The sequence below is a fragment of the Tenrec ecaudatus genome, chromosome 6, assembly GCF_050624435.1.
Source record: "Tenrec ecaudatus isolate mTenEca1 chromosome 6, mTenEca1.hap1, whole genome shotgun sequence".
Taxonomy (NCBI): Eukaryota; Metazoa; Chordata; class Mammalia; order Afrosoricida; family Tenrecidae; genus Tenrec; species Tenrec ecaudatus.
In genome coordinates, this window is record NC_134535.1 from 5,652,157 (window position 1) to 5,676,251 (window position 24,095).

Below are 24,095 nucleotides of genomic sequence, written 5' to 3' on the forward strand. Positions count from 1 at the left end.
ACTGTGTCCCTGCAGGGGGGGAGAGTGACCAGTCTGACTCATAGCATGTGGGCACCGTGGCATGACGGTGGGCTTCCATTCCAGGGTCTGGGTGGTCAGTGATGCCACACGATGCAGCAGCTGCCTGCTCCGAGCCACAGCCCCTCCATCCTCATGTTCAATTGATGCCCGTGTGCTGTGAGCCCCGGCCGCAGCAAGGATGGGGGCCAGCATGCTCCTGGCTGGTCCGGGGTGGGGTTAAAGCCTGGTGGGGACTGGCTCGGGGGACGAGTTTAGGAAGCACATGAGGCGCACACAGATGATGGGTGGTCACGAAGTCTCTCCAGCTAGGCCCGTTTCCCAGCTGTGGGCAGGTTAGCTGTCTCCACCACAGCCTCAGGGTGTGGGGGCATCCAGCTGCCCGACTTTGGCAGAGGTGGGTGAGGGATCCCCGGGAACCTGGATGCTGAAGACCCTCTCGTAGTACTCTATCAACAGCTCTGTGAACAGGTTCAGGGGCACGAGGGCGCTGAGTGGGACCGCCCCCTGCGACGGCCAGATCAGGTTCAGCCCAAAGACGCAGGCGAGGTTAGAGCTGGTCATCTTGTTCCGGAGGCTTTCCAGGGACACCTGGGGGAGGGGTGGGCGAGGGGAGCAGGTGAAACTCCCGCAGGGGCCAGAGGAGACAAGTATGACCCCGGGGCGCTGCGACTGGGATGGAGTCGCCAGCCAGTGTTCCTCCTCGGCGGCTCCACCCACCATGCCTCAGTTTCTCCTTCTGTAAAAGTCTCCAGACTCTGTGCTCAGATGGGGTTTCCTGATCAGCCTTCTGGGGTCCCCTTAGCCCCCCACTTGGACTGTAGCACAGAGGGGAGCCTGGCTGGCTGTGCACACTGGAACAGCCAACAGACGACGCAGGAAGCACTGCGGGACACAAAGAAGTGAGCGCACAGGAGCCTCACGGGTGGGGTGAGGACCGTTGTGGGGTGCTGGGGGGAGAGGGGAGGCTCAGGGATGGGGACTGAGGGCTGATAGCTCCTCAGCACTTCCTCACACCCTGCCTGCCAACCACAGCTGTGAGTGTGTATGTCAGAGAGTGTGTGGGAGAGAGCATGTGAAGGCTCAGTGTGTGTGCACGTGTGCGTGTGAATACGTGAGTGCATGTACCTCAGTGAGTGTGTGAGAGTGGAGTGTCAGTGAGCGTGAGAATGTGTGTGGGTGCAGGTGAGGGTGTCAGTGTGTGTGTGCGTGTTTGTACATCAGTGAGCACGTGTGTTTGTGAGAACGTGTGTGAGCCTGTGTGATTGTGGCCGAGTGTGGCCGAGTGAGCAGGCATGTGTACCTGCATGTGTGTGCAATGGTGGTGAGTGCACGCAGAGGGCAGGGAGCATCCCCATCAGCTGTCGGGGGAGCCCCGTGGGCTGGGAAGGGAGGGAGGCCGGCGAGGATCCAGGAGGCTGGCGGTGTACTCACTGTGTGCAGGAAGCCCACGAGGTAGCGGAGGACGACGTAGTTGTGCTCCGGGAGCCCGCGCAGCACCTGGCGGCAGTGGGCCACACGCAGGCTGCTCTCCACACCTGCAACGGCCAGGGCAGATAGTCAGCCTGGGGCACCTGACTTCCTGCTCAGCCCTGTGGCCATCCCCCTGACACCCCTTAATTTCTCCCTGTTCTGTCCATGCCCTCCAGATACTGATAAAACCAAGCACTAGGAATGGTTGGGACCAGGGGTCGGCCAGCCAAGCTCCGCCCACCACTCTGGCCCACAGGCTGTTAGTGTCGATAAAGTTTTATTGGGACATAGCCACACCCACTAATGACTGATGCTTGAAGGTGGTTACAGTGCCAAGTGCCACCCGTTTGATGACTCTCAGACCCATGAGCCCCACACAGCACTGCTCTGGGGAAAGGTAGCCCCCAAACAGTGGCCTGGAGCCCACACCTTCCTCCAAACCCACACCCACATCTGCCGGCTGTGCCCTTGAAACCAAAGTCCTCAGTCAGCCAGCATACACCTGGCCCCTGCTGCAGGCCCAGCTGCACAGAGACCCACATGCACAGACACAGGCACACACAGATACAGACACATCACACACACACATAGACATACACAGGCATACCACACATATAGAACACACACACACACACACACCCCAAACAGAGAGGGACATCTCTATCGGCCTGTGGGGTCCCAGCTTCTCCCAGCCTCAGTGAAATACTCTCTCCCCACCCACCTTCAGAAGTGTTTCCTTTACCAAACCATACAGCATCCAAGCTGGGAAGAAACGGAATCAATCGGGCTTCCTTAGCGTACTACAATGTAGTCACCCTCCATACTGTCTCCAGCTGTGAACAGCCAGTCCATTGAAAGCCTTGGGATGTGAGCCAGCAGCCTGACATCAGATGTGTAAGAGTTTGGATTCACCAGCTCCTGGAACCACGTGTCAGGAGAAGCCTCTGGCCTTTGGACTTTCCAGCTTCCACAACCACATCAGCACTCCCTTGAAATATAAAAGCGCCTCTCTGGCTTTGCTCCTCAAGAGAAACCAGCTGAAGACAGTTGTCCAAGGAGGGGAGTCCATGCTGTGACACTCTGGAAACTCCCTAAGCACCAGTGGCCTTCCTCCTGCCGCCCTGTCTGTCCCAGAGAATTTACTGCATTCTCGGAGGCAAACTCCCCTCACCAAGTGTTAAAAGTCACACCTCTGGACATGCACATTTGCGTGATCACCAAATACTTCCAGACCTCTCTCCAAACTCCCTGCTATTGAGTTAATTCTGACCCACAGCTACCCTGCAGGACAGGATAGAACTGCCCCTGTGGGTTTCTGTGGGAAACAAAACCGGGAAGAGCGTATGTGCGGACAAACTCTCAACATTTGTGACAGGGCTCTCTCGAGAAACAAAACCAGGACCCTTATGATTAGATAGATAGATAGATAGATAGATAGATAGATAGATAGATAGATACTGCATAAGAAATAAACAGCTAATTAGTCTACAGAGCAGTACAAGTGGATCAGTGCAACTCACTTCTGTGAGACAGTTAATACACTGCCAATCCTTCAACCCACTAGGGCTGAGAGGTACAAGTCAAGGAAGCAGGCAGCTGAATCTTCTGTAGAGCAATTCAGGCAATACGACCACAGGCAGCAAACAGCAGGGCAGGTCGCTAACAGTCAGCCAGATGACAGGGCCTGACAGCTCCCAAGATCAAGTGATGTGCACACCAGCAGTGTGGCGAAGCAGGTCTTGAAGGAACCTCAAACTATAGCAACATGGTCCACGGGTTGGGTGTCCCACAGGTAGTGTAGCTCGCAAGTTGAGGCAGAGAACTAGCTAAGGCAGCTGCACACTGGTCCGATCATCAGAGAGCAAGAGACAAGAAAGGTGAGGTTCACCGAGCCATTCATCTCTTTGCCTTTCAATTAAACTGCAACCTTATTAATCCCACAGGTGATTATTGGCCAGGCTGGCACAATAAACCTGCCTATCACAACATTCATGCGTTAAGGAGTCTGGGAGGCCAGGGCTCCCGTGGAGGAAACCTTCACGTCGTGGGCTGGAGATGCGTCCCACTCACATGCTCCTATGCTTTGTACTTCTCAAAGCATTTCCCCATAAACACACCTCAGTGTCTCAACAGAGCAGACCTGCAAGGTGCACCCTCAGTCTGCCCGGCATCCGAGTCCCACCCTGTGGTTGGTAGGTGCCCTGACTCACGGCGACCCGACTTACAGCAGGAGGAAACACTGCCCGGTCCTGAGCCATGCTCACAATGATTCTCATGCCTGAGCCTCTTGTTGCAGCCACTGTGTCCATCCATCTTGTCGAGGGCCTTCCTCCTTTTTACCAAGCACGATGTCCTTCTCCAGGGACTGGTCTCTCCTGACAGCGTGTCCAAAGAGCCTGAGACAAAGTCTCTCTCCATCCTTACTTCCAGGGGGCATTCTGGCCATCCTCCTTCCAAGGCAGGATCGCTTGCTCCCCTGGTGCTCCATGGCACTTTCAGTAGTCTTCGCCAGCACCGCCATTCAAAGGCATCCACTCTGTGTTACATCATAGCCCAGGGCAGGGCCCTTGGACTCCTTTGTAGTATCTCAGCAGGATCTTGGGGAATCATTGTGTTGGGGTTTTTTTTTTTTTAAAGCAGAGCCAGAGTGCTCCTTAGAAGGACGGCAAGACTTCGTCTCATGTACTTTGGACATGTTCTCTGTAAGAGGGACCAGTCTCTGGAGAAGGACCCCAGGCTTGGTAAAGTACAGAGGGTCCAACCAGGGGCTCACACACGCAGTCCCGGGCGTGAGGCTGACGCAGGACCAGGCAGTGCTCTGTGCTGCGGTGCACAGGGTTGCCGTGGGTCAGGGACGGACTCCTGGTGGCACCGAGCAATAGCACGGCAAATATGTTCTTGTCCTTGGGCAGAGGTCTGCCCAGCATTGGGGTGCCCATCACAGAGTGGCATTCTTCATGAGGCGCGTGGGCGTGTTCTGCTTGGAAGTTCCCTTCCCATTCATCTGCGCCCTCTGCCCCCTGATGTGCTCACACTCCTTTCAAAGTAGTTGTTGGTTGCCTACCCCTACCTGCCCGCCCCCCACCTCAGACTGGCCATGTAAGAAAGGAGTCCCGGGTGTCTTCCTGACGGCTTGCCTGTGGAGTCCTTTACAATGATCGGCGAGCGCAACAAAACGGGAAATGGCTGTCCGTGGCTACCAGCTGTAGTAGCCACTAGGTGCATCGAGTCGGTTCCGACCCATAGCGACCTCACGCACAGCAGAACAAAATACTGCCCCGTCCTGGGCCGTCCTCATAAGAGTTCTCACGCTTGAATCCACCGTTGCAGTCAGTGTCCATCCACCTCATGGCGGTCCTTCCTCTTGGTCGCTGCCCCTTGGCTTTCCCGGCATGACGGCCTTCTCCGGGGACTGGTCTCTCCTGACAGGGGGTCAGTAAATTCCAATGCACTGCCATCCGGTCAATTCCGATTCAACTGCTCCTTAGGGTTTCTGAGCTGTAACTCGTCATGGGAGGGGACAGCCTCATCGTTCTCCCGTCGAGCGGCTGGTGGGTTTGAACCTACAATCGGATGGCTCGCAGCCCAATGATTAGCCCACTGCGCCAGCAGGGCCCGGATGAAATAAAGCGCCGTGTTCATATAGATTGGGAACGGGCGGGCGGCTCAGGGGCTGCTGAGGGTCAGGAAGCATGCAGGGAGCACGGCACAGTCCTTCTGATTTGAGTCCGCCACATCGAGGGAGAGCCGTGTCGCGTCCACACGCATCACTGTGCGCTTTGGCGGTTCCCAAGGGCGTTGCCTGAGTCATCGCTGCTGTTGGGTGCCAGCCATCGAGTCCGTTCCGACCCATAGCGACCCTGAACGTGGCCAGGTCCTGCACCACCACACAATCGTCCCACGCCTGGACCCATGCCACTGTGTCCATCCATCTGGGGGAAGGCCTTCCCCTTTTTCACTGCTTCTCCATTTAACCAAACTTGAGTAGGGCATGTTGATTACTCCTGGACCCCTCCAGCTTTCCCGGTCATTGTGGGAGATGGACACGGAGCGGTCAGCTAGAGAGCAGAGGTCGAGAATGACTGACAGCCTTCTTCTGGTACGCACCCAATGCTTTCTCTGCAGATGGTGCTTCATGGCTGCGGGGCAGCCTGCCAGGTAGCTTAAGATACACGCATGTCCACCTGCAGGGAGTGCATGACTCACACGACCGAAAGGAATCACTGTGAAAACCACTTGGAAACGGGGGTGACCTGAGCACCCACCAGACTGCCTCGTTGCTGGAAGGGCGCTCCAATGTCCAGCCTCCTAATAAACCAGCTTTTTTTCCTTTCTTTCGCGGTTCCACTTGTAGTGGTTATTAACCAGCCTCATAGCTCCAGGCAAGGTCAGCAGTTCGAAACCACAGGTGACAGAGTTTGCTACTCTCACAAAGAAATCATTTGGAAAACCCACAGGGGCAGTTTGACCCTGTCCTACAGGGTCGCTCTGAGTCGTCCTCACCTGGGAGGCACTGACTTGGGTTTGGGTTTTATCCCTCCAGGGCACAGCCCCCTTCTTGAGGCAGCAAGAGGAAGAGGGAAGAGGTCCAAGTGAGTTTGACGCTGCAACCATCAACGGATTCAGAAAAGGCCAGGCTCCAAGCAGCACGTGCCCGGGGAAGATTCTAGCAAGAGATGCAAAGGCACCCAGGGCCATTACTAAGGTCGGTGGGGACAAGGGTGCTAAATGCACACTCGGCTACTAACCCGGCGGTCAGAGGCTCAAGTCCATCCGGGGGCACCTCAGCAGAAAGGCCTGGCAATCTACTGCAGAGAAACCAGCCACGGGAAACCACACGGAGTGCAATGCAGTTGAGTTGGCGCCAACTCGTGGGCGATCGGCCACAGACATGGAGCTCTGGTGGGGCTATGGGTCAGGCCCTGGGCTGCTGGCCACAAAGTCGGCAGTTCAAACACACCAGCTTCCCTGAAGGAGACAGGCTGTCTGCTTCTGAAGAGATGTGCAGTCTGGGATCCCTGTTACAGGGTCGCTGGGAGTCCCCTGTTTGGTTTAATTGTTTGTAGTAGGGTGGGGCAGTGGTCGATGTCAGTGAGTTTGAGTTTTTTGGGGTCTGGGTCACTGGGGAAGGGCTTGGCTGCTAACTGAAAGGTTTCGGGATCAAACCCACCCAGTGGCTCTAAAGCAGCGATTCTCAACCTGTGGGTCGAGACCCCTTTGGGAGTCGAACGACCCTTTCACAGGGGTCACCTGATTCAAAACAGTAGTAAAATGACAGTGATGAAGTAGCAATGAAAATAATGTTATGGTTGGGGGGGTCACCACATGAGGAACTGTATTAAAGGGTCGCGGCCTTAGAAAGGTTGAGCACCACTGCTTTAAAGGAACAATTGTACGGATGGCCCAGGACCGGCAAAGTGGACCTTTAGCAGGCTGAGGAAGGGCCCTGAGGTCCCCAGCCCTTGGTAGGCTGGGGGTGGGTCTGACCCCGCACCCCTAGAGCCCCCAGTCCAGGTGTGGGGCACGGGCACGTGTTCCCAGGGCCATGGGGTGCTTACTGGTGATCCCCAGAATCTGCTCGTAGGCTTCAAAGGTCATCAGTGGCTGGGGCAGCTCGCGGAGGAAGGCCTTCAGGATCACGGCGGGCACATGGCTGTCCCCGTAGTCGTCGAAGTTCACGGGCTTCCCTACATGGGAAGAAGGGGCGGAGTAAGCGAATGATAAAGCGCCATGCCAAGCAACTCATTCCCTGCCACCCAGTCGGTTCCAACTTGTGGCCATGCTCCGTGGGGTCCCGAGGCTGGTAGGTAGCCACATCGCTCTCCCACTGAGCGGCTGGTGGGTTCAAACCTGTGCCCTTGAGACTGGCCTCGATACATAGCCCACGATGCCACCCTGGAGCGGAGCAGAGCACATGGGCATGGAGCAAGTCCCCGCATGGGAGATCTCAGAGGGAGACAGACACAATGGGCCGCCCCGCTCTGCAGCCTCTGAGCGCTGGGCCTGGGCTGCTGTTTCCACCCACACCCGTGGGGAGAGCTTGTGCTGGGGACTCATGTGCTAGAGTCACCTCGGCCACCAACAACCCCCCCACCTGGAACAGGGGGCGCTGTGCCCCACCAGCACGGCCGCCCTGGCCTGGCCACTCGGTGGAGGCAGTCAGTGTGTGGCTGGCTGGCTGGCTTCTGTGCTTGCTCTGATACCAGCAAGGGCTTGTTGGACGGCCAGGCAGACGGCAGGGCCAGGCTCTTGGGGGAATGAACTCACCCTGGTTGTAGAGCCTCTGAATCTCTCGGATGGTCTGGGCACTGGCCGATCTCCGGAACAGGCCCTCAGTGTACAATCCTGAGGGAGAAGGCATTTCACAGGCCCCCTGCACACACTCCGAGCTTCCAGAACTTTCCACAACGATCCAATGGCTGCAGCAGCATAGGCTTGTGGCCAGCAGGGGTTGCTCTCCAGCCTCAGTCCAGCCCATTCCCTCCAGCTGGACTGGACACACACACACACACACACACACACACACACACACACACACACACACACACAGAGCTAACTGCAAGATGGGAGGGTCAAACTCACCCAGGGTGGCTATGAAGAAAACCCTAGCACCCATGAGCAGACCTGCTTTCCCTGTACTCCGTGTCCCGCACAAGTTCACAGTCTGTGACCACTCCCCACCCCCGCGACGAGTTCCAGGCCTCTGAGCCCCCGAAGGGCGTCCTTGCTGCAAACTCCTTCCTAGCACATTCCAGAGCTGACAGACGAGAGAAGGGCCGGGCCCACCAGGCCACAGAATCAGCACCACCAGCTGGCATCACCCGCTCACCACCCAGAAGCTTTGCCAGCCGTTACAGCACAAAAGATTCCCATCGCCAGGGTGGGCGGTGGGGTGCTGAGAAGTTATTTCTCCTGAAAAAGGGGTGGCAGGCCACATACGTTTGGGCCCCTATGGCCCAGTCAACATAACTCTTCCAGCACCCGGAAAGCAAGATGCTCATCTGGTTTCATTGTGACGGTCTGGAACTAGCCTGTGGTATCCCCAAGATCTGCCTGCACCCCTAAAAATCAGCATGGAAACCCGATAGGGTATAGCTCTGCTTGGACCCCCACCTGCTGTGAGTCAGGCTGGTCGAAGCAGATAGCCTGTGTTTCCCCGGGAAGGCCCCCACAGCCTGCCACCCACCTCTGCGGACGGGGAGCAAACTGTGACCCAGAGAAGGCAAGCCGCTGGCCCGAGGCTGCACAGTGGGTACCTGGTGGTGCCAGGCTGCCCAGCCAGTGCCTGCCCCGTGGCGCATGGGCAGATGTGAGTTCTGAGATGAGGAGGACAGGCAGCGGGCGCACACATCCAGGGACCCGCAACTCCCTCCCTTCTTACCTTTCTCTCGAAGGTACGTCACAGTGGCCCTCAGCACGGGGGGGATGAACTCGCCTTTATTTTTGTCTCTGAGGCTGGGGGGCAGAGAGAAGACGGGAACAGCCTCAGGTGGGCGCACAGACAGCTGAGCTGGCCTAGGTTCGAGTCCGCTCCCCATTCAGGGAAAAGTCCAGGACCCCAGCGACGCTTCAGGGTGCTCCAGCAGACCCGTGAGCCACAGCAGGGACCTGTGGGTATGAATGGCTCCTCAGGAGGCATCTTGTGAGCTGGGCTTTGAGGGATGAACAGGAGCCTGTTGGAGGGCACTCAGAGCGCGGGAGGTGCACGGGGAGGCTCAGAGGGGCTCCGTGCGTCCGTGAGAGCTGCAGCAGCCACCCACTGGGAGCTGGAGCCCAGTTAAAGGCCGGGTCTGGGGGTAACCTTGTAGGTTTCCACCTCGGGGCGGGAGGAAGGCTTATTAGCAGCCTGAGACATGCAGGCACTGCCACCTTCCAAGAAGCCTTGTGCAGCACGCCTGTCATATGGTACTTGATTTCCTTAAAAAAATGAATTCATTAATTTTGGTCATGTGAAGTCCTGACGGCTGCTTCCGTGAGCATTGATTAGGGATCAAAGAAAGACAGCATCCTTGACAACTTCAGCCTTGCTCCGTTTATCACGACGTGACCCACTGGCTCGGTTGTGAGGATCTGGGTCTTCTTGACACTGAGTCGTCATCCGCACAGAAGGCTGCCACCTTGATCCCCATCGGCCAGAGCTTCAAGTCCTCCTCCCCGTCCGCAAGCAAGGGCGTGTCGTCTGCACACTGCAGGTGTGCGCGAGCCTTCCTCCCATCCCGATGCCGTATTCTTCTTCATCTAAGCGAGTTCCTCGGATGATCTGCTCGGCATACAGGTTGAACAAGTGTGGGGAGAGGAGGCAACTCTGGCACACACCTTGCCTGATCTGCAGCCACGCAACACCCCCTTGTTCTGTTTGCATGACGGCCTCCTGATCCATGTCCAGGGTTCCTGGTGAGCACAACGGCGTGTTCAGGAATTCCCGCTCTTCCCAAGGCTCTCCATCGTCTATTATGAGCCACACCGTAGACTGCCTTGGAATAGTGCATAAAACATACGCAAACATCTCTCTGGGGTTCTCAGCTCTGAGCCAAGCTCCATCTGACATCGGCAATGATGTGCCTTGTTCCAAGCCCTCTTCTGAATCCGGCCTGAACCTCTGGCAGCGCCCGGTCAATGCACCATTGCTGGGTGGTCTCCAGCAAATTGGTACTGGCACGAGGCTGTCCGCAGTGTGTCAGGGTCCACACAGCTGAATGCCTTGGCAGAATTCACGTCAGGTTACACAGGCCTGCAGACACAGAACTGAAGTTCACGATTACAGCTGACGCCGGGACGTGAGCCAGGGCGAGGCGACAGTTTAAGCAGAAACTCTCCAATGGGTGTGCTGACGCCTGTCTTCCACCTGCAGACTAAAAGGCGGGTGGGTGAACGGCACACCTGCACAGCCCGGGGGGCACCTGTCGGAATGCAGGACTCCATGCTGCGAGCACTTTGCAGTAGACTACTAACCTGGAGGTGGACAGCCATCCCCTGGCTGTGCAGCCAAAGAAAAGCCTGGCAATCTACTTCTTGAAGATTTTAGGTTCAGAGAGCAGCTCCTACCACCACCCACATAGTGACACTGTACTAAAGGAGCCCCATGGGTAAGGCATCTACCCCAAGGGAGAAGAGTGAAGCTACCTGCCTGGGTAGAGGTTGACAGGAATGGAAACTATACACCGGCACTCCGGGAGCTAGCTTTGACGGGATGGCCGTGGTGTGTCGGGTACCCCTGGGACAGGGTGGGACTGCCTTGCAGGGTTTTGGGTTTTGTAGTTCTGGTTTGTTTCGCGTGTAAAGGTTTTATCGACACATAATTTATTTAGCACACACTTCAGTGGCTTAAACTTTCTTTCATTAAAAATATTTTTTTAAATAATTAAATCATTTTACTGGGGGCTTGTACAACTCGTATCACAATCCACAACAAAAGTTCCCAGCACTGGGCCCATTCTGACTCAGAGTGACCCTCCAGGACAGGGTAGACCTGCCCCTGTGGGGTTGCAAGACTGCCACTCTTTACAGGAGTAGAGAGTTGCATCTTTCCCCCAGCGGTTTCGAACTGCTGGCCTTGCGGTTCACAGCGTGTCTGCTTACATCTGTCACCGCAGAGAGAGTCGGTGCAAACATTAGACTGAACACGGGAGGGGCTTCAAGTCATGAGAGAACAAAGGGAAGTTTTTCTCCAAGGCGGACGCACAGAAGGTTAGGACAGAAGGAGGGACGGAGACTGGACGCCCGGGGGCAGTGGGCCGAGTGAAGGCCCGGCAGGCCACAGCGTGAAAAAGAACCTGCAGGAATCGCTGAGCAGAGAACTGGCCTGCTTGCTGCCAGCCTTCACCCGGCTCACAATACAAAACGGCTTCCGAATGTTAAAGTGCGTGGGAAGATGGAATCCAAAGACGCTGGGATTTTTCCAGGGAGGGTTTGCAGCCCCTCCTGCACGGGGCCCATTCATCCATGTCTTCGCAGAGCGCTCACAATGAGCCTCCGAAGAGGCGGGGGGGGGGGGTGTCACTGGGTGTCTGTACCCGTGTCATATGGTCATGCGCTGGGGAAACTAACACCGAGGGAAATTGATGAGGACTGTAGTCCCTAACTTGTAACGGGGAATCTGGAAAGTGAGTGTTCCACAGCAGCAAAGCCAACCACTTTGGTAAGTTAGAGATGAAGTCCAAGTCCATTATCCTGCTTTAAATATCATGCCCACAGATTCTCCCCTGACAGCTATGCTGCCTTAAAGTGAGCCCGTGGCTGATTTTATCTCCCTGTAGAAGCAGATGTTCTTTTGTTATCTCCTCCGGCTGCGTCACCCAGCCCGCCTCTCACCTTCCCCCAGTGCAGGTACTAGCTCACCTGTGAGCTCAGGGACCTTACTGTAGTTACCACCCACCTTGTGACGCATGTAACTACTGAATATGCATGGCTTGTGGCCACCTATAAATATCCCAAGTTAGTAAAGATGCCCTCCTCTCTTCTGCCACCTCCACGTGGACCACCAAGAGGGGCTGAGGTGAGCATGCTACCATAAAATGTGTCTGACTCCTTTATTTTATTCTCTCTTCTATCTTCTATGACTTTACTATGATCTTTACATATCATCGCTGTACAACTGCGCCTACCGACCCTTCGGTTGTTCGAGGCTGGTTTCCTCTGACCAAACCACATGGGAAGGCAGTGGTCTGAGGGCACAGAGGCCACCCCAGGACAAAGTCTGGGAGCTGGCGATGTCCCAAGCCCCAGACTGTCTGCACGTGGGGCCCCGAGTACACACACAGGTGTGGCAGCAAACAGCACACAGGCTCCAGCTCAGCTGCGGGTCCAGGCTCTGAAGACACACTCCTTTCCTGGACCCAGCAGCCTGCCAGCCAGCGTCACTTACTATTGCAGACTGACGCCAAACTGCTGGGTGGGCAGGGGCGGGCGTGGCGGTGGGGTCTTGACGAGAGAGGGAGGGCGGCCGCTGTGCAGGTTCCGGAGTTTCTCGTCATACCTGTGGATGAGACAACGTTGGTGCTGGAATGCTGGTGAGTCGACGCTGACTGACAATTCTCTAAGAGCATGGACAGCCTCATCTTTCTCCAGTGGACTGGCTGGTGGTTTTGAACCGCTGATCTTGAGGTTAGCAGCCCAACTGGTAACCCATGACGCCACCAGGGTTCCTGTGATGTGTAAAAGCTACTCCATGGGAGTAGCTATGTGTATTTCTACCCCTCCCACCCCAAAAATTAATTTATAAAAGCCATTTCCTGCAGGAAGCCTTCCCTGATTGCCATCGCCCCACATCTGGGTCCAGTGTGCCCTTGTCTGGTGGCCTCACTAGCCTGGGAGCATCCTAAGGACAGGGGCCACACTCCACATCCCTGCACCCTCTGCACCCAGCATGAGTCAGGCACACCAAGGTGGGAGCCTCCCCAACAATGGACAGGGCCAACCTCTGCACCCTTCCCCCCTCCACTCCCTGCTGTGGGGCTGCTGGTGCCCTTCCTGCTCCCAGGGACAGATGGAGCCCCCAGCCAGAGTGGAGTGCAGGGTGACAGGGCCCTGGCTCGGGCTGGGACTCGGAGGGGGTAACAGGCTTGTCAGCAAGGCGGGGCTGGGCTGGGTCCACACTGAAGGCCAGCTCCTGACCCTCAGGAGGCGACTCACCGGACCACTTCCGGGGGGACTCTCAGCTGGTCCTGTCTGAGGTGCTCCCAGAGTTCGCTCAAGTAGTTGAAGTAGGTGACTTTATTTCCAAACTTGTGGCTGAAAGATGTACATCCAGACACTATTAGGCAGCGGCAGGGAGCAGGGGCGGGGCAGCTTGCAGCAGACAGAGAGACCCAGGGGGCATTTTCCTAGGAAGCACCGGTGGGCATGAGCACAGGTTCAATCCATAGATGCTGTGGGGGAGCGGCAGGGAGCAGACATGCCAGACACCCGGGGAGTCTCATCACCACAAAGTGACGAGTCGGCCTGTGGTCTGCCCAGATGCAGTGATGGCTCAGAGTGCCAGGGGCTTGTGTTCCCAGGGGCACTGATGGGGGCACTGAAACCCCAGGTAGAGAGAGGGCTGGGAGGCTGGGTTGGCCACAGGCCCGTCCTGGTCCCTCCTGTGAGCCAGGCATGGGCAGGCGGGCCCACTGCGACCCCAGGAGAGGGGACAAAGGAGCAGTGCCAAAGGCCCTCTAGAGGCTGGAGTGTCTGAGTGCCCTGTGGCCGTCCTAACAGTTGGGCCACCACTCGGTGGCCTGAAACACAAGGCACGTCATAGTCCCACAGTTCTGGAGGGCCCAAGTCCAAATTCAAGGTCAGGGTCAGGCTCTCCCGGAGCCTCTAGAACATGGGTTCCCCATCTGATGGGGCTAACCAACCCCTTTTCAGGAAAACAATTACTTTACCCAAAACCAACCCCTCTGCCATCGCGTTGACTCCAGCCCTGTAGGATAGAGGAGGACTGCCCCTGTGGGTTTCCAAGGCTGAAACTCTATGGGTGTAGAAAGCCTCATCCCTCTCCTGAGGAGTGGCCGGTGGTTTCGAACTGCTGACCTTGTGGATTGCAACCCAATGCATAACCACTACATCACCAGGTTTCCTCTGGCTATGAACAACTTTTGTACGATAGCGCATGATTGAGGATAAAGCGTAGGGATCTGCTTTTGAAGCTCCCCTGGATTGTTCCACCAGGAGCCCTAGTGGTCTAGTGGGTTACAGGCTGGGCTGACTGCAAGGTCAGAAGTTTGAAACCACCAGCTGCTCTGAAGGAGAAAGATGAGGCTTTCTACTCCTGTGTTACAGTCCTGGAAACCCACAGGGGCAGTTCTACCCTGTCCTATAGGCTCCCTGTGAGTTGGCATCGACTCAGTGGCAGGGAGTTTGTTTTAGGGCTTGTTTCAGTGCCGCCGCCCCCACCACCCCTACCACAGGTGTGTGTGGGATCTCCTAGTTGGGGAAATAGTGCATTTCGCGAAAGTCGCCTCCTGGGCCCTGCCAGCCCCTGGTGGCCCTGGGAGCTCCTGGGCTCGTGACTGCATCACTCCGTTCTCCACCTCCGTTGCCAATGGGCACTGCCTCTCCATCTCTGGGTCTCTCCTTCTTACTGGACACTGGCCATACAGCATCAGGACCCAGGCTACACCAGCCTGCAGGCGCCCTGGTAGCAGAGGGGTTACGTGTTGGGCTGCAAACAGCAAGGTCGGCGGTTTGAAACCGTCAGAAGCTCCTCGGAAGACGAGGCTTTCTACTCCTGTCAAGAGTGGCCGTCTCAGAAAGCTGCAGGGGTGGGTGTCCTACCTGTCCTGGAGGGTTGCCCCGTGTCAGAAGGGACTCGACAGTGGGTGTAGTCAGGCCATGTGTGAAGCATGACCTCTGCTGTGGTCACTGTTGCTGTGAGGACCCGCTGAGTGGGCTCTGACTCGTAGTGACCCTCTGCCCAACAGAAGGAGCCACTAGCCAGTCCCACGCCCCCCTCCTCACACTCGCTGCTGCGTCTGTCCACTGTGTCGATCCCCCTCTGGAAATAGATCCTATTTTTAAATAGGGAACCCCGCACAGGTACTACGTGTGAAGACTGGGGCATATCTTTTAGGGACACAGTGATGCAAACATGGCCTGGAGGAGCTGGACACAGTCTGCCAGAGGGGACAGTCACAGCTGACAGCTCACTGTGAGGCTGGTGACGGGGAGGGAGAGTGTAGTTACGTCCTATCTTGCCCTCCCCTCCTTCTGTAAGTGGCCATGGGAGGGTGGGGAACCAGACAAGACACTCTCTAAGCTAATTTTGGTGACAGTGACCCCCGGGCACCCCAAGGAGCTGTGAAGCCAGACATGTCTCCACATGCTTCTCCTCTTGCCGCCCCACCCTGGAAGCCGCTCCACCTGCCGAGAACTTAGCCCTGATCTCAAGACGGGGCTCACCTTCTCACAGCTAGTGCGGAAACTGCCTGTCTCTGCAGCTGAGAAGTAGGGGTGACACCAGGAGCCCCTCTGGAAGCTGTCAGGCCGGCCAGAGGTGAACAGACGTGAATGCCTGGCCCATGGTCAGCTGCCTAGAAGTGGCCCCCTCGGAGACCCTCTTGGTGGCCGCACTGAGCATGGCTTCCCTCTAGTGGAGAATATATCTGGCCCGGAGTGACCGCTCCATCAGCATGGCCACTACCAGAGTGGGGCAGCTGGGGTACAGGGTGGACCCTGACAGAGTGCAAGAGATGCTGAAGGCACCGGTCACCAGCAGTGTGTCACAGACAGGGGCAGGGACACAGGGAGACCCTGCCTGGGGGTTCTGAAGGTGCCTGACCAGGGGGCCAAGGGACACCTGTGATTCCTTCAAGGCTGTGGGGAACATGGCGGCCTCCACGTGACAGGGTACCACCGAGGGACAGGGACAGAGGCAGCCCTGCCCACCATCTGTGTGACTTCTCTGCCCCAGCCGGAAGTCAGCTTCAGAGGCCCAGCCCCTCAGCAGGACACTCCCTCTGTGCAGAGCCTGGGTGGGCAGGCTCAGCCCTACCTCCTGTCCCCTGTCCCCTGCCTCCCACACCGAGTGGCCATGGGCCCACCCAGCATGTGGCGGACCTACTGGGGTCTCTCAGAGCTGGGTAGACGAGGAGTCGGGGCGGGCCCCGGAGAACCCTCCCACATGAAGACAGGTGAATGCTGTCACACAGCCCGAGTCCCTCATTTCCAACAGGGACGACACGAGGACTCTGGAGGGTGCATGGCTGCGCTGGGCACATGGGGGACGGGGGCCAGCCTCATCCTGCCCACCGGTCCCCCCACAACTGCTGTGGCCCACGAGACTCTGCCCCATGCACGCCCCCTCCTGATCCCACGGTCTCATTACCATCCACCTCCATCCTGAGCGGGATCCTTACAGCAGGGCTGCCTTCCGCAAGCCACAGGGCCCCACGGCAGAGTAGAGCGGCACACCTCCGTCCGGGCGGGCCAGTGGGCCATGGCTGGTGGTCTGGCAAGACTCAGTCTCACCGCAGACCCCCTCAGGGAGGGAGACTCAGGGACCCAGAAACACAGGCACCCAAGGGCCAGCCTATCCCACAGACTCCCAGAGAAGCCTCTGTGCCTGGAGAGGGTGGCAGGCAGTGCTCACCTGATGAAAGGTTTGAAGATGCCCCACAGGACCTTGATGAAGTTGGTGGGGTGCACCACGTAGAGGGCCTTCAGGTTCTTCTTGTACCTGTGGAGGGGAGACATGGGGGCCTTCAGGGGGCGCCACCCACTCCAGCGTGCCCTCTCAGACGCTTCCATCTCAACAGAATCAACTTAATGAAACCAGGCAAACAAGGGGAGGGACTCAGACCTGGGGGAATCGGGAGCCCACCCGGTGTGGCCCACCCGCCTGGCAGGGTCCCGGGCACGTACTTTCGGTCAAACTCCTTGTAGGCGCTCTGCAGCCAGCCCAGGGACGGCTTGTTCAGGCTGTTGAGGCCGTAGTGGAAGTAGACGAGGGTGTAGTCGTTCTCCACGTACTGGTCCAGCGTGTACTTCAGGTACCTGGGCACGGGCACCAGAGAAGGTTCTAGAAATCCGCTTACTTTGCCTGCCGCAAGGGAGGGGGGCCTGAAGCACTTCCTGATGAAGATGAGGGGGTGCAGCCCTCGGTACAGATAGCAAGGGAAGGTCAAGAAGACCAGCACCTCCACACCTGGACCAATAGGTAGCATCCTGACCAGTGGAGAAAAGATTGAAGTTGTCAGGGACGTCTGTCTTGCTGGGATCCACAATCGATGCTCATGGAAGCAGCAGTCCAGAGACCCAGAGACGCGTGGCACTGGGTAAACCTGTGCACCAGACCTCTTCGGAGTGTGTTTTCCTAACACTGAGCTGTAATCAGGATGTGACTTTGAGGACGAAGGGGCAGCTGACCTAAGCCATGGTCTTGTCAGTCACCTCACACACATGTGACAGTTGGACGTTGCAGAAGGAAGACATTGGGGAAGGGTCCGTGCATGGTGCTGCTGAAGACGGCCGAAAGCGCCAGGGACTGTCAAAAAAGATCAAACACATCTTCCCCGGAGGAGAGACAGCCAGAGCGCTCCTTGGAGGCAAGAAGGACAAGACTCCATCTCAGGGACTCTGGACATGCTGTCAGCAGAGAGCAGCACCCGGAGAAGGACACCAGGAGCAGCCGAGGGGCAGTGAGAAAGGGGCTGCAACACGGAGCTCAGGGTAACGGCTGTGGGGACGGTCCGGGACTGGGCGGTGCTTCGTTCTATCGTGCACACGGCCACTCCGAGTCAGCACTGACTTGACGGCACCTAGCAAAGATGACAACTGACCTATTATGGAAACCAAGGAAACTCACGGTCACTCCTGGGAGGGAGCAGCACGGGGCCGCCACGGTGTTACATCCAGGGTCAGGCACCAGGAGATAGTGTCTCCCTACCATAGACACTGACATCACAGCTGAGATTAGAACCCAGGACTCCACATTCTGGCTTTTATCCACGAAGCCATATAACCTTCCTTTCCCTTCACCACATCTTCCAAGCAGCTCTCTTCCTTCTCCTGACGGCCCACGGCACGGCACATTCAAAATCCAGTCCCAGTGTCATCGTCCAAAGGCGGTCTTCTTCAGTCTTCCTCAGTCATGTTCAGCTTTGACACGCATACGAGATGACCAGAAAGATCATGGCTTGATGACTTAATTTCGTTAAATAAAAAATCATCTGCAGCCAATTAAGCCGACCGTTCTCCTCCTAGTGGGGGCCGGTGTGCAATGGCTGCAAACAGCAAGCCTCCTCGGTAGTGTATGCAGCCTACTAGTATGTATAGGCTGCCCTAAGGGACCTTGGAGACAACAGTTTGCTGCTTTTCAATGCCTCTGGCCTGGCTAATTTCTGCTCTCCCTAAACTAGGCTTCAAACTGGGATGCGAGGTGCTTTTGGGAAACCTCAAGGCACAGTGGCTAGAGTCCACATTGGCCAGGTTATCATGTCCATCCGCACCAAGCTTCAAAACAAGGAGCATGTGATTGAGGCCTTACACAGGGCTAAGTTCAAGGTCCCTGGGCGCCAGAAGATCCACATCTCTAAGAAGTGGGGCTTCACCAAGTTTAATGCTGATGAATTTGAGGATATGGTGGCTGAGAAGCGCCTCATCCTGGACGGTTGTGGAGTCAAATACATCCCTAACCGCGGCCCCTTGGACAAGTGGCGGGCCCTGCATTCATGAAGGCTTTGGTAGACCTGTGCTACCTCTCGTACCCACCAAATAAAAATTGAACTTCCTGATTAAATAAAATCATTTTATTGGGGCTCATACAACTATTATCACAATCCATACATACATCAATTGTATAAAGCACATTTGTACATTCGTTACCCTCATCATTCTCAAAACATTTGCTCTCCACCTAAGGCCCTGGCATCAGCTACTCATTTTTCTGTCCTCCCTCCCCACTCCTGCCTCCCTCATGAACCTTGATAATTTATAAATTATTATTTTGTCATATCTTACACTGTCCGACATCTCCTTGCACCTACTTTTCTGTTGTCCATCCCCCAGGGAGGTGGTTATATATAGATCCTTATAATCGGTTCCCCCTTCCTACCCCACCCTCCCGGTATCGCCACTCTTAGCACTGGTCCTGAAGGGATCATCCATCCTGGATTCCCTGTGTTTCCAGTTCCTGTCTGTATCAGTGTACATTCTCTGGTCTAGCCAGATTTGTAAGGTAGGATTGGGATCATGATAGTGGGAGGAGAGGAAGTATTTAGGAACTACAAGAAAGTTGTATGTTTGATCATTGCTACGCTACACTGCACCCCGACTATCTCGTCTCCTCTCAGAGACCCTTCTGTAAGGGGATGATGACTTAATTTCTTGACAGCTGCTTCCATGAGCGTTGATCGTGGATTCAGGCAAGCTGAGATCTTTGACAACATCAACACTTTTGGTTTTTGTTTTTCTGTTTATCATGACGTAGTCTCTTGGTCTAGTTGTGCAGATCTGGGTTTTCTCTCTTTCTTTCTTTGTTAACGCTGAGTTGTAATTTACACCGAACGCTGCAGTCATTGATCATCGGCAAGCGCTTCAAGCCCTCCCTCCTTCCTCACCTCCGGCAAGCAAGGTTGTGTCATCTGCGTATTGAACGCTGTTCACCAGCTTCCTCCAATCCCGATGCCATGTTCTTCCTAGAGCCCCGCTCCTCAGGATAAGAGCGGACAACGATGGTGACGGGATCCCCCCTGGTGTGAAGCTTTGCAGGAACCCCTTGTTCTGTGAGAACAGCAGCCTCCAGGTGTATGGAAAGGTTCCACAAGGATTTCCATCCTTCTCAATGCTATCCATGGTGTGATGGGCCACACAACCCCATGCCTTTGCACAGTCAATTAAAAGAGCAAGAAAAAGAACCTTTAGGGTATTCGCTGCTTGGAGCCCAAATCCATGTAATGTCAGCAAGGCGAACCCTCGTCCCCGTCCTCTTCGGAACCCGGCTTGAATAGCTGGCAGCCGCCTGTCGATGAGCTGCTGTGGTCAAGCTTTAATTTACCTTACGCAAATTGTACTTGCATGTGATGTTAAGAGGAGGCCTGGTGGCGTAGTGGTTAGTTGTTGGGCTGCTCACCATAAGGTCAGCAGTTTGAAACCACCAGCTGCTCTGAGGGAGAAAGACGTGGCTTTCTACTCTCCTAAGGAGTTCCAATCTTGGCCACCCACGAGGGCAGCTCCACCCTGTCCTATAGGGTCGCCCTGAGGAGCACCCGACTTGATGACAGTGGGTTTGGCTTCTTTGTGTGTGGCATTAAAGATAGTACTCAATAATTTCCACATTAATTGCGCCACCTTTCTTTTCTAGTTGCTTGGCCAAGTAGCTGTCTTCCTCATTTCTTAGCACAGATTAGCGATGACGCTTCCAGGCCTTCATCCGCTGGGTGAAACATTTCCATTGATATTTCATGCAATCCTGGAGCCCTGTTTTCGGCTAATGTCTTCAGTGCAGCTTGCTTCTGTCAGCACCATCGCTCTTGAACATAGGCTCCTACTCCCCCCCCCCCCGCACAGGATTCTTGTTTTTTATTTCACTTTTTGCAAATTTTTGAGATTTGAAATTAGTCATACATAGGCCATTGTCATTATTCATGCATGGAAAAATATGAGAATGCTTTTACCACAGGAAAGTTGAACTCATATTTTCTCATTTTTATACTTTCACTCCCTATAATTCTTAGTTGAAAGTCTATATTTCTGTTTTTTTAAAATCATTTTATTGGGGGCTCATACAACTCTTATCACAATCCATACATCCATCCATTGTGTCAAGCACATTTGTACATTTGTTGCCATCATCATTCTCAAAATATTTGCTTTCTACTTGAGCCCTTGGTATCAGCTCATTTCCCCCCCTCCCTCTCTGCTCCCCCTCCCTCATGAACCCTTGATAATTTATAAATTATTTTTTTCATATCTTACACTGTCTGACATCTCCCTTCACCCACTTTTCTATTGTCCATCTCCCAGGGAGGAGGTTATATGTAGATCCTTGTAATCGGTTCCCCCTTTCAACCCCACCTTCCCTCCACCCTCTCGGTATCCACTCTTACCACTGGCCCTGAGGAGTTCATCTGTCCTGGATTCCCTGTGTTTCTAGTTCCTGTCTGTACCAGGAAGCATTTAAGAATTAGAGGAAAGTTGTATGTTTCATCGTTGCTACCCTGCACCCTGACTGGCTCCTCTCCTCCCTGCGGCCCTTCTGTAAGGGGGTGTCCAGTTGCCTAAAGATGGGCTTTGGGTCTCCACTCTGCATCACCCTCATTTACATTGGTATGATTTTTGTTCTTTGAAGCCTGCTACCTGATCCCTTCGACACCTTGTGTGACTTCATAATCTCCTTCTTCGGATGGTTGAATGTCGACCAGTACTTTTTGGTGTGGTGACTGTGGGTTCCCTCCTACTTCTTTTGAAGCTTCCTGCAACAGTCACTATTTGGCCCCTAGAATCCTTCAGTACTGCAGCTCGAGGCTTGCATTTTCTCTTCACTTCTTTCAGCTTAAGAAAGGCTGAGCGCGGTCTTCCTTTTTAGTTCTGTCTCCAAGTCTTTTGCACATGGCATTATCATGCTTTACTTAGTCTTCTTGAGCCGCCCTTTGAGAATTTCTGTCCAGCTCTTTGACGCCATCGTTTCTTCCGGTGCTTTAGCTGCACTTCGTTCAAGAGCAGGTTCCAGGGTCTCTGCTGACACCCACTTGGATCTTTTCTTTCTGGTTTTCTTCATGACCCTGCTTTCGTCAAGTATGATGTTCTTGGTGTCCTTCCTCAGCTCATCAGGCCTTCTGCTCTTAGTGTTCAATGCGTCAAATTTGTTTTTGAGATGTTCTCTTGTGGGCTTGTTCTAACTTTCTTCAGCTTCAACCTGAACTTGCCTATGAGCAATAGACGGTCTGTTCCACAATCAGTGGGACAGGTGTTAGCTGCTGACCTTAAGCTTCTTCTTCGTCTCTTCCCACAGTTGCAGTCAGTTTGATTCCCGTGTATTCCATCTGGTGAGGGCCAGGTGTGTAGTCACCATTTATGTTGTTGAAATACGATGTTTGCAATGAAGAAGTCATTGGTCTTGCAAAACCATATGATCTCCAGCTTCAATTTTATCACCAAGGCTATGTTTTCCAACTACAGAGCCCTTCCAAATTTCTCATTCCAATCTCCGCTCACTGTCAGTGAATGTTGGATCAATGGCGACTCAAGAAGGTGGTAGAACTCTTCGGTGTCCTCATCGTTGGCGTCAGTGGTTTGTGTGTACATCTGAGAAACAGTCGTATTAACTGGGTTCCCTTGTAGGCATATGGACATTATCCCGCCACAGACAGCATGGTACTTCAAGATGGAACTTAGAATGTTCTTTTAGATGATGCATATGATACCATTTCTCTTGAATCTGTCATTCTGGGCAGAGCAAACCATAAGAAAACCATAGTAAACCGTAAGAAAAGCCAAGTCATAATGGCCGGTACCAGTCCCTTTCAGCTCACGTGTGCCTCGGATATCAGTCTTCATGCACCCCACTTCATTTTGAATGACTTCATGTTCTGATTACGAATGGAGGTCCACAGCTGTTTCTTCTCATTTTGCGCGGCGCCCCCTCAGCAAATAAAGATCATGAAAGCATGCTCCATCCACGTCCTGCAGGTGGACTCTCCTTTGAGGCGGCAGCTCTCCCTCGGTCGTATTTTGAGTGCCTGCCAAGCAGAGGTCTCATCTTCCAACACTGGATCAGAGAGTGTTCTGTGGCCACTTATAAAATTCTCAGTGGCTTATCCTTCAGAAGTGGACCCCCTATTCTTTCTTCCTAGTCTGTCTTGGTCTGAATGAAGAGTGAGCCTGCTGGTATCTGAAACACCGGTTGGCATCGCTTCCAGCAGCCCAGCGACACACAGGCCACCAGAGTACGACACCGTGGCAGACCAGTGGCAGGTGCGGGCTCTAGAGGAAGGCTCTGCCGGCTCTGTGGCCTCGGGGGAAGGTCCTTGTCTCTTTTGAGCTTCTCTTCTTAGGAGATCTTCGTGTGGGCTGGCTGGCATTTCTCTTGTTAGGCGCTGTTGAGTCCGTTTTACTGGCCCTGTTACATATAACAGAATGAAACTCTGCCCGGGCCCACGCCATCCTCACAATTGTTCTCATGGCGTTCGTTTGAGTCCACTGTTACAGTCACTGTCAACCTCGCTGTCAGCGTCTTCCCGTTTTTCACTGCCGTCTCCTTTACCAAGCATGATGTCCAACTTCAGCAACTCAGCTCTCCGGACAGCATGTCCCAAGAATGTGAAATAAAGTCTCCGCATTCTTGCTTCTATGGAGCATTCTGGCCGGACTTCTTTCAAGCCGGATTTGTCTGTTCTTTTGGCAGTCCGTGGTGCTTTAAACATTTTTTGCCCTCACCAAAATTCAAATGTATTGATTCTTCAGTCTTCCTTAGTCAATGTCCAACTTTGACACGCGGACCATGGCTTGGGTCAAACTAACACCATAAGGGGGTCTTGTGTAGCCCACTGGCGCAATGCAATGGCCTTCTCTCTGCTTGAGTCTTGTGCTTAGTCAACTGCTTCTACATCGCAAAAGAGGCTGTGTGCCTCAAAACATAACCTATAGGGGGGTCTGTCCACTGACCTAACGCAGAAAACCCTACTCCCAGCTGAGGGGGTCGCCGCCACAAAGAAGGTTTACTACTCAGTTTCCAGGGAGGGAAAAACCCAGAGTCGATGCGGACTCACAGCGACCCTACAGGACAGGGCAGAACTGCCCCTGTGAGTTTCCGAGACTGTCACTGGTAACCAGAGTAGAATGCCCTGTCTTTCTCCCTTGGAGGGGCTGTGGGTTTTGAACTGTAAATCGCAGCCCAACCCATAACCACTAGAGGCCACCAGGGCTGTTTGGGGGTGGGGGGGGTTTAGGAAGGACACAATCCAACCCATAAACATCTCTCTACTGCAGTACCACCTAGTCCCACTGAACAGATAAAAGAGGAATCCTAATTTCTGTTTCAAAACTCGGGTCAGTTCCACATCACAGTGACTCTAGTCCCGATCTATGGGACAGAGTAGAGCTTCCTGTAAGGGTTTCCATGATGGTGAATCTTTCCGGGAGCTGACTGCCTCCTGTTTCTCCCACGGAGCAGCTGTGGGGTTCAA

At 54.6% G+C, this 24,095-nt stretch overlaps 1 protein-coding gene and 1 non-coding gene across 2 annotated transcripts in view; one reads left to right on the forward strand and one right to left on the reverse strand.

The window, feature by feature from the left end:
• Positions 1-375: 375 nt before the first annotated feature.
• Positions 376-24,095, reverse strand: part of ARHGAP8 (Rho GTPase activating protein 8) — a 29,150-nt gene continuing 5,430 nt past the window's right edge. The window contains exons 4-12 of the mRNA XM_075552606.1: positions 16,834-16,965; positions 16,562-16,648; positions 13,123-13,221; positions 12,356-12,466; positions 8,873-8,946; positions 7,759-7,836; positions 7,050-7,178; positions 1,453-1,556; positions 376-609 (exon numbers count right to left, since the gene is read on the reverse strand). Coding sequence (XP_075408721.1) covers positions 376-609; positions 1,453-1,556; positions 7,050-7,178; positions 7,759-7,836; positions 8,873-8,946; positions 12,356-12,466; positions 13,123-13,221; positions 16,562-16,648; positions 16,834-16,965 — 1,048 coding nt within the window. The remainder of the gene's footprint in view (positions 610-1,452; positions 1,557-7,049; positions 7,179-7,758; positions 7,837-8,872; positions 8,947-12,355; positions 12,467-13,122; positions 13,222-16,561; positions 16,649-16,833; positions 16,966-24,095) is intronic.
• Positions 18,141-18,274, forward strand: LOC142452125 (small nucleolar RNA SNORA70). The gene has a single exon (XR_012785172.1). It is a non-coding gene; the product is annotated as a small nucleolar RNA SNORA70 (small nucleolar RNA).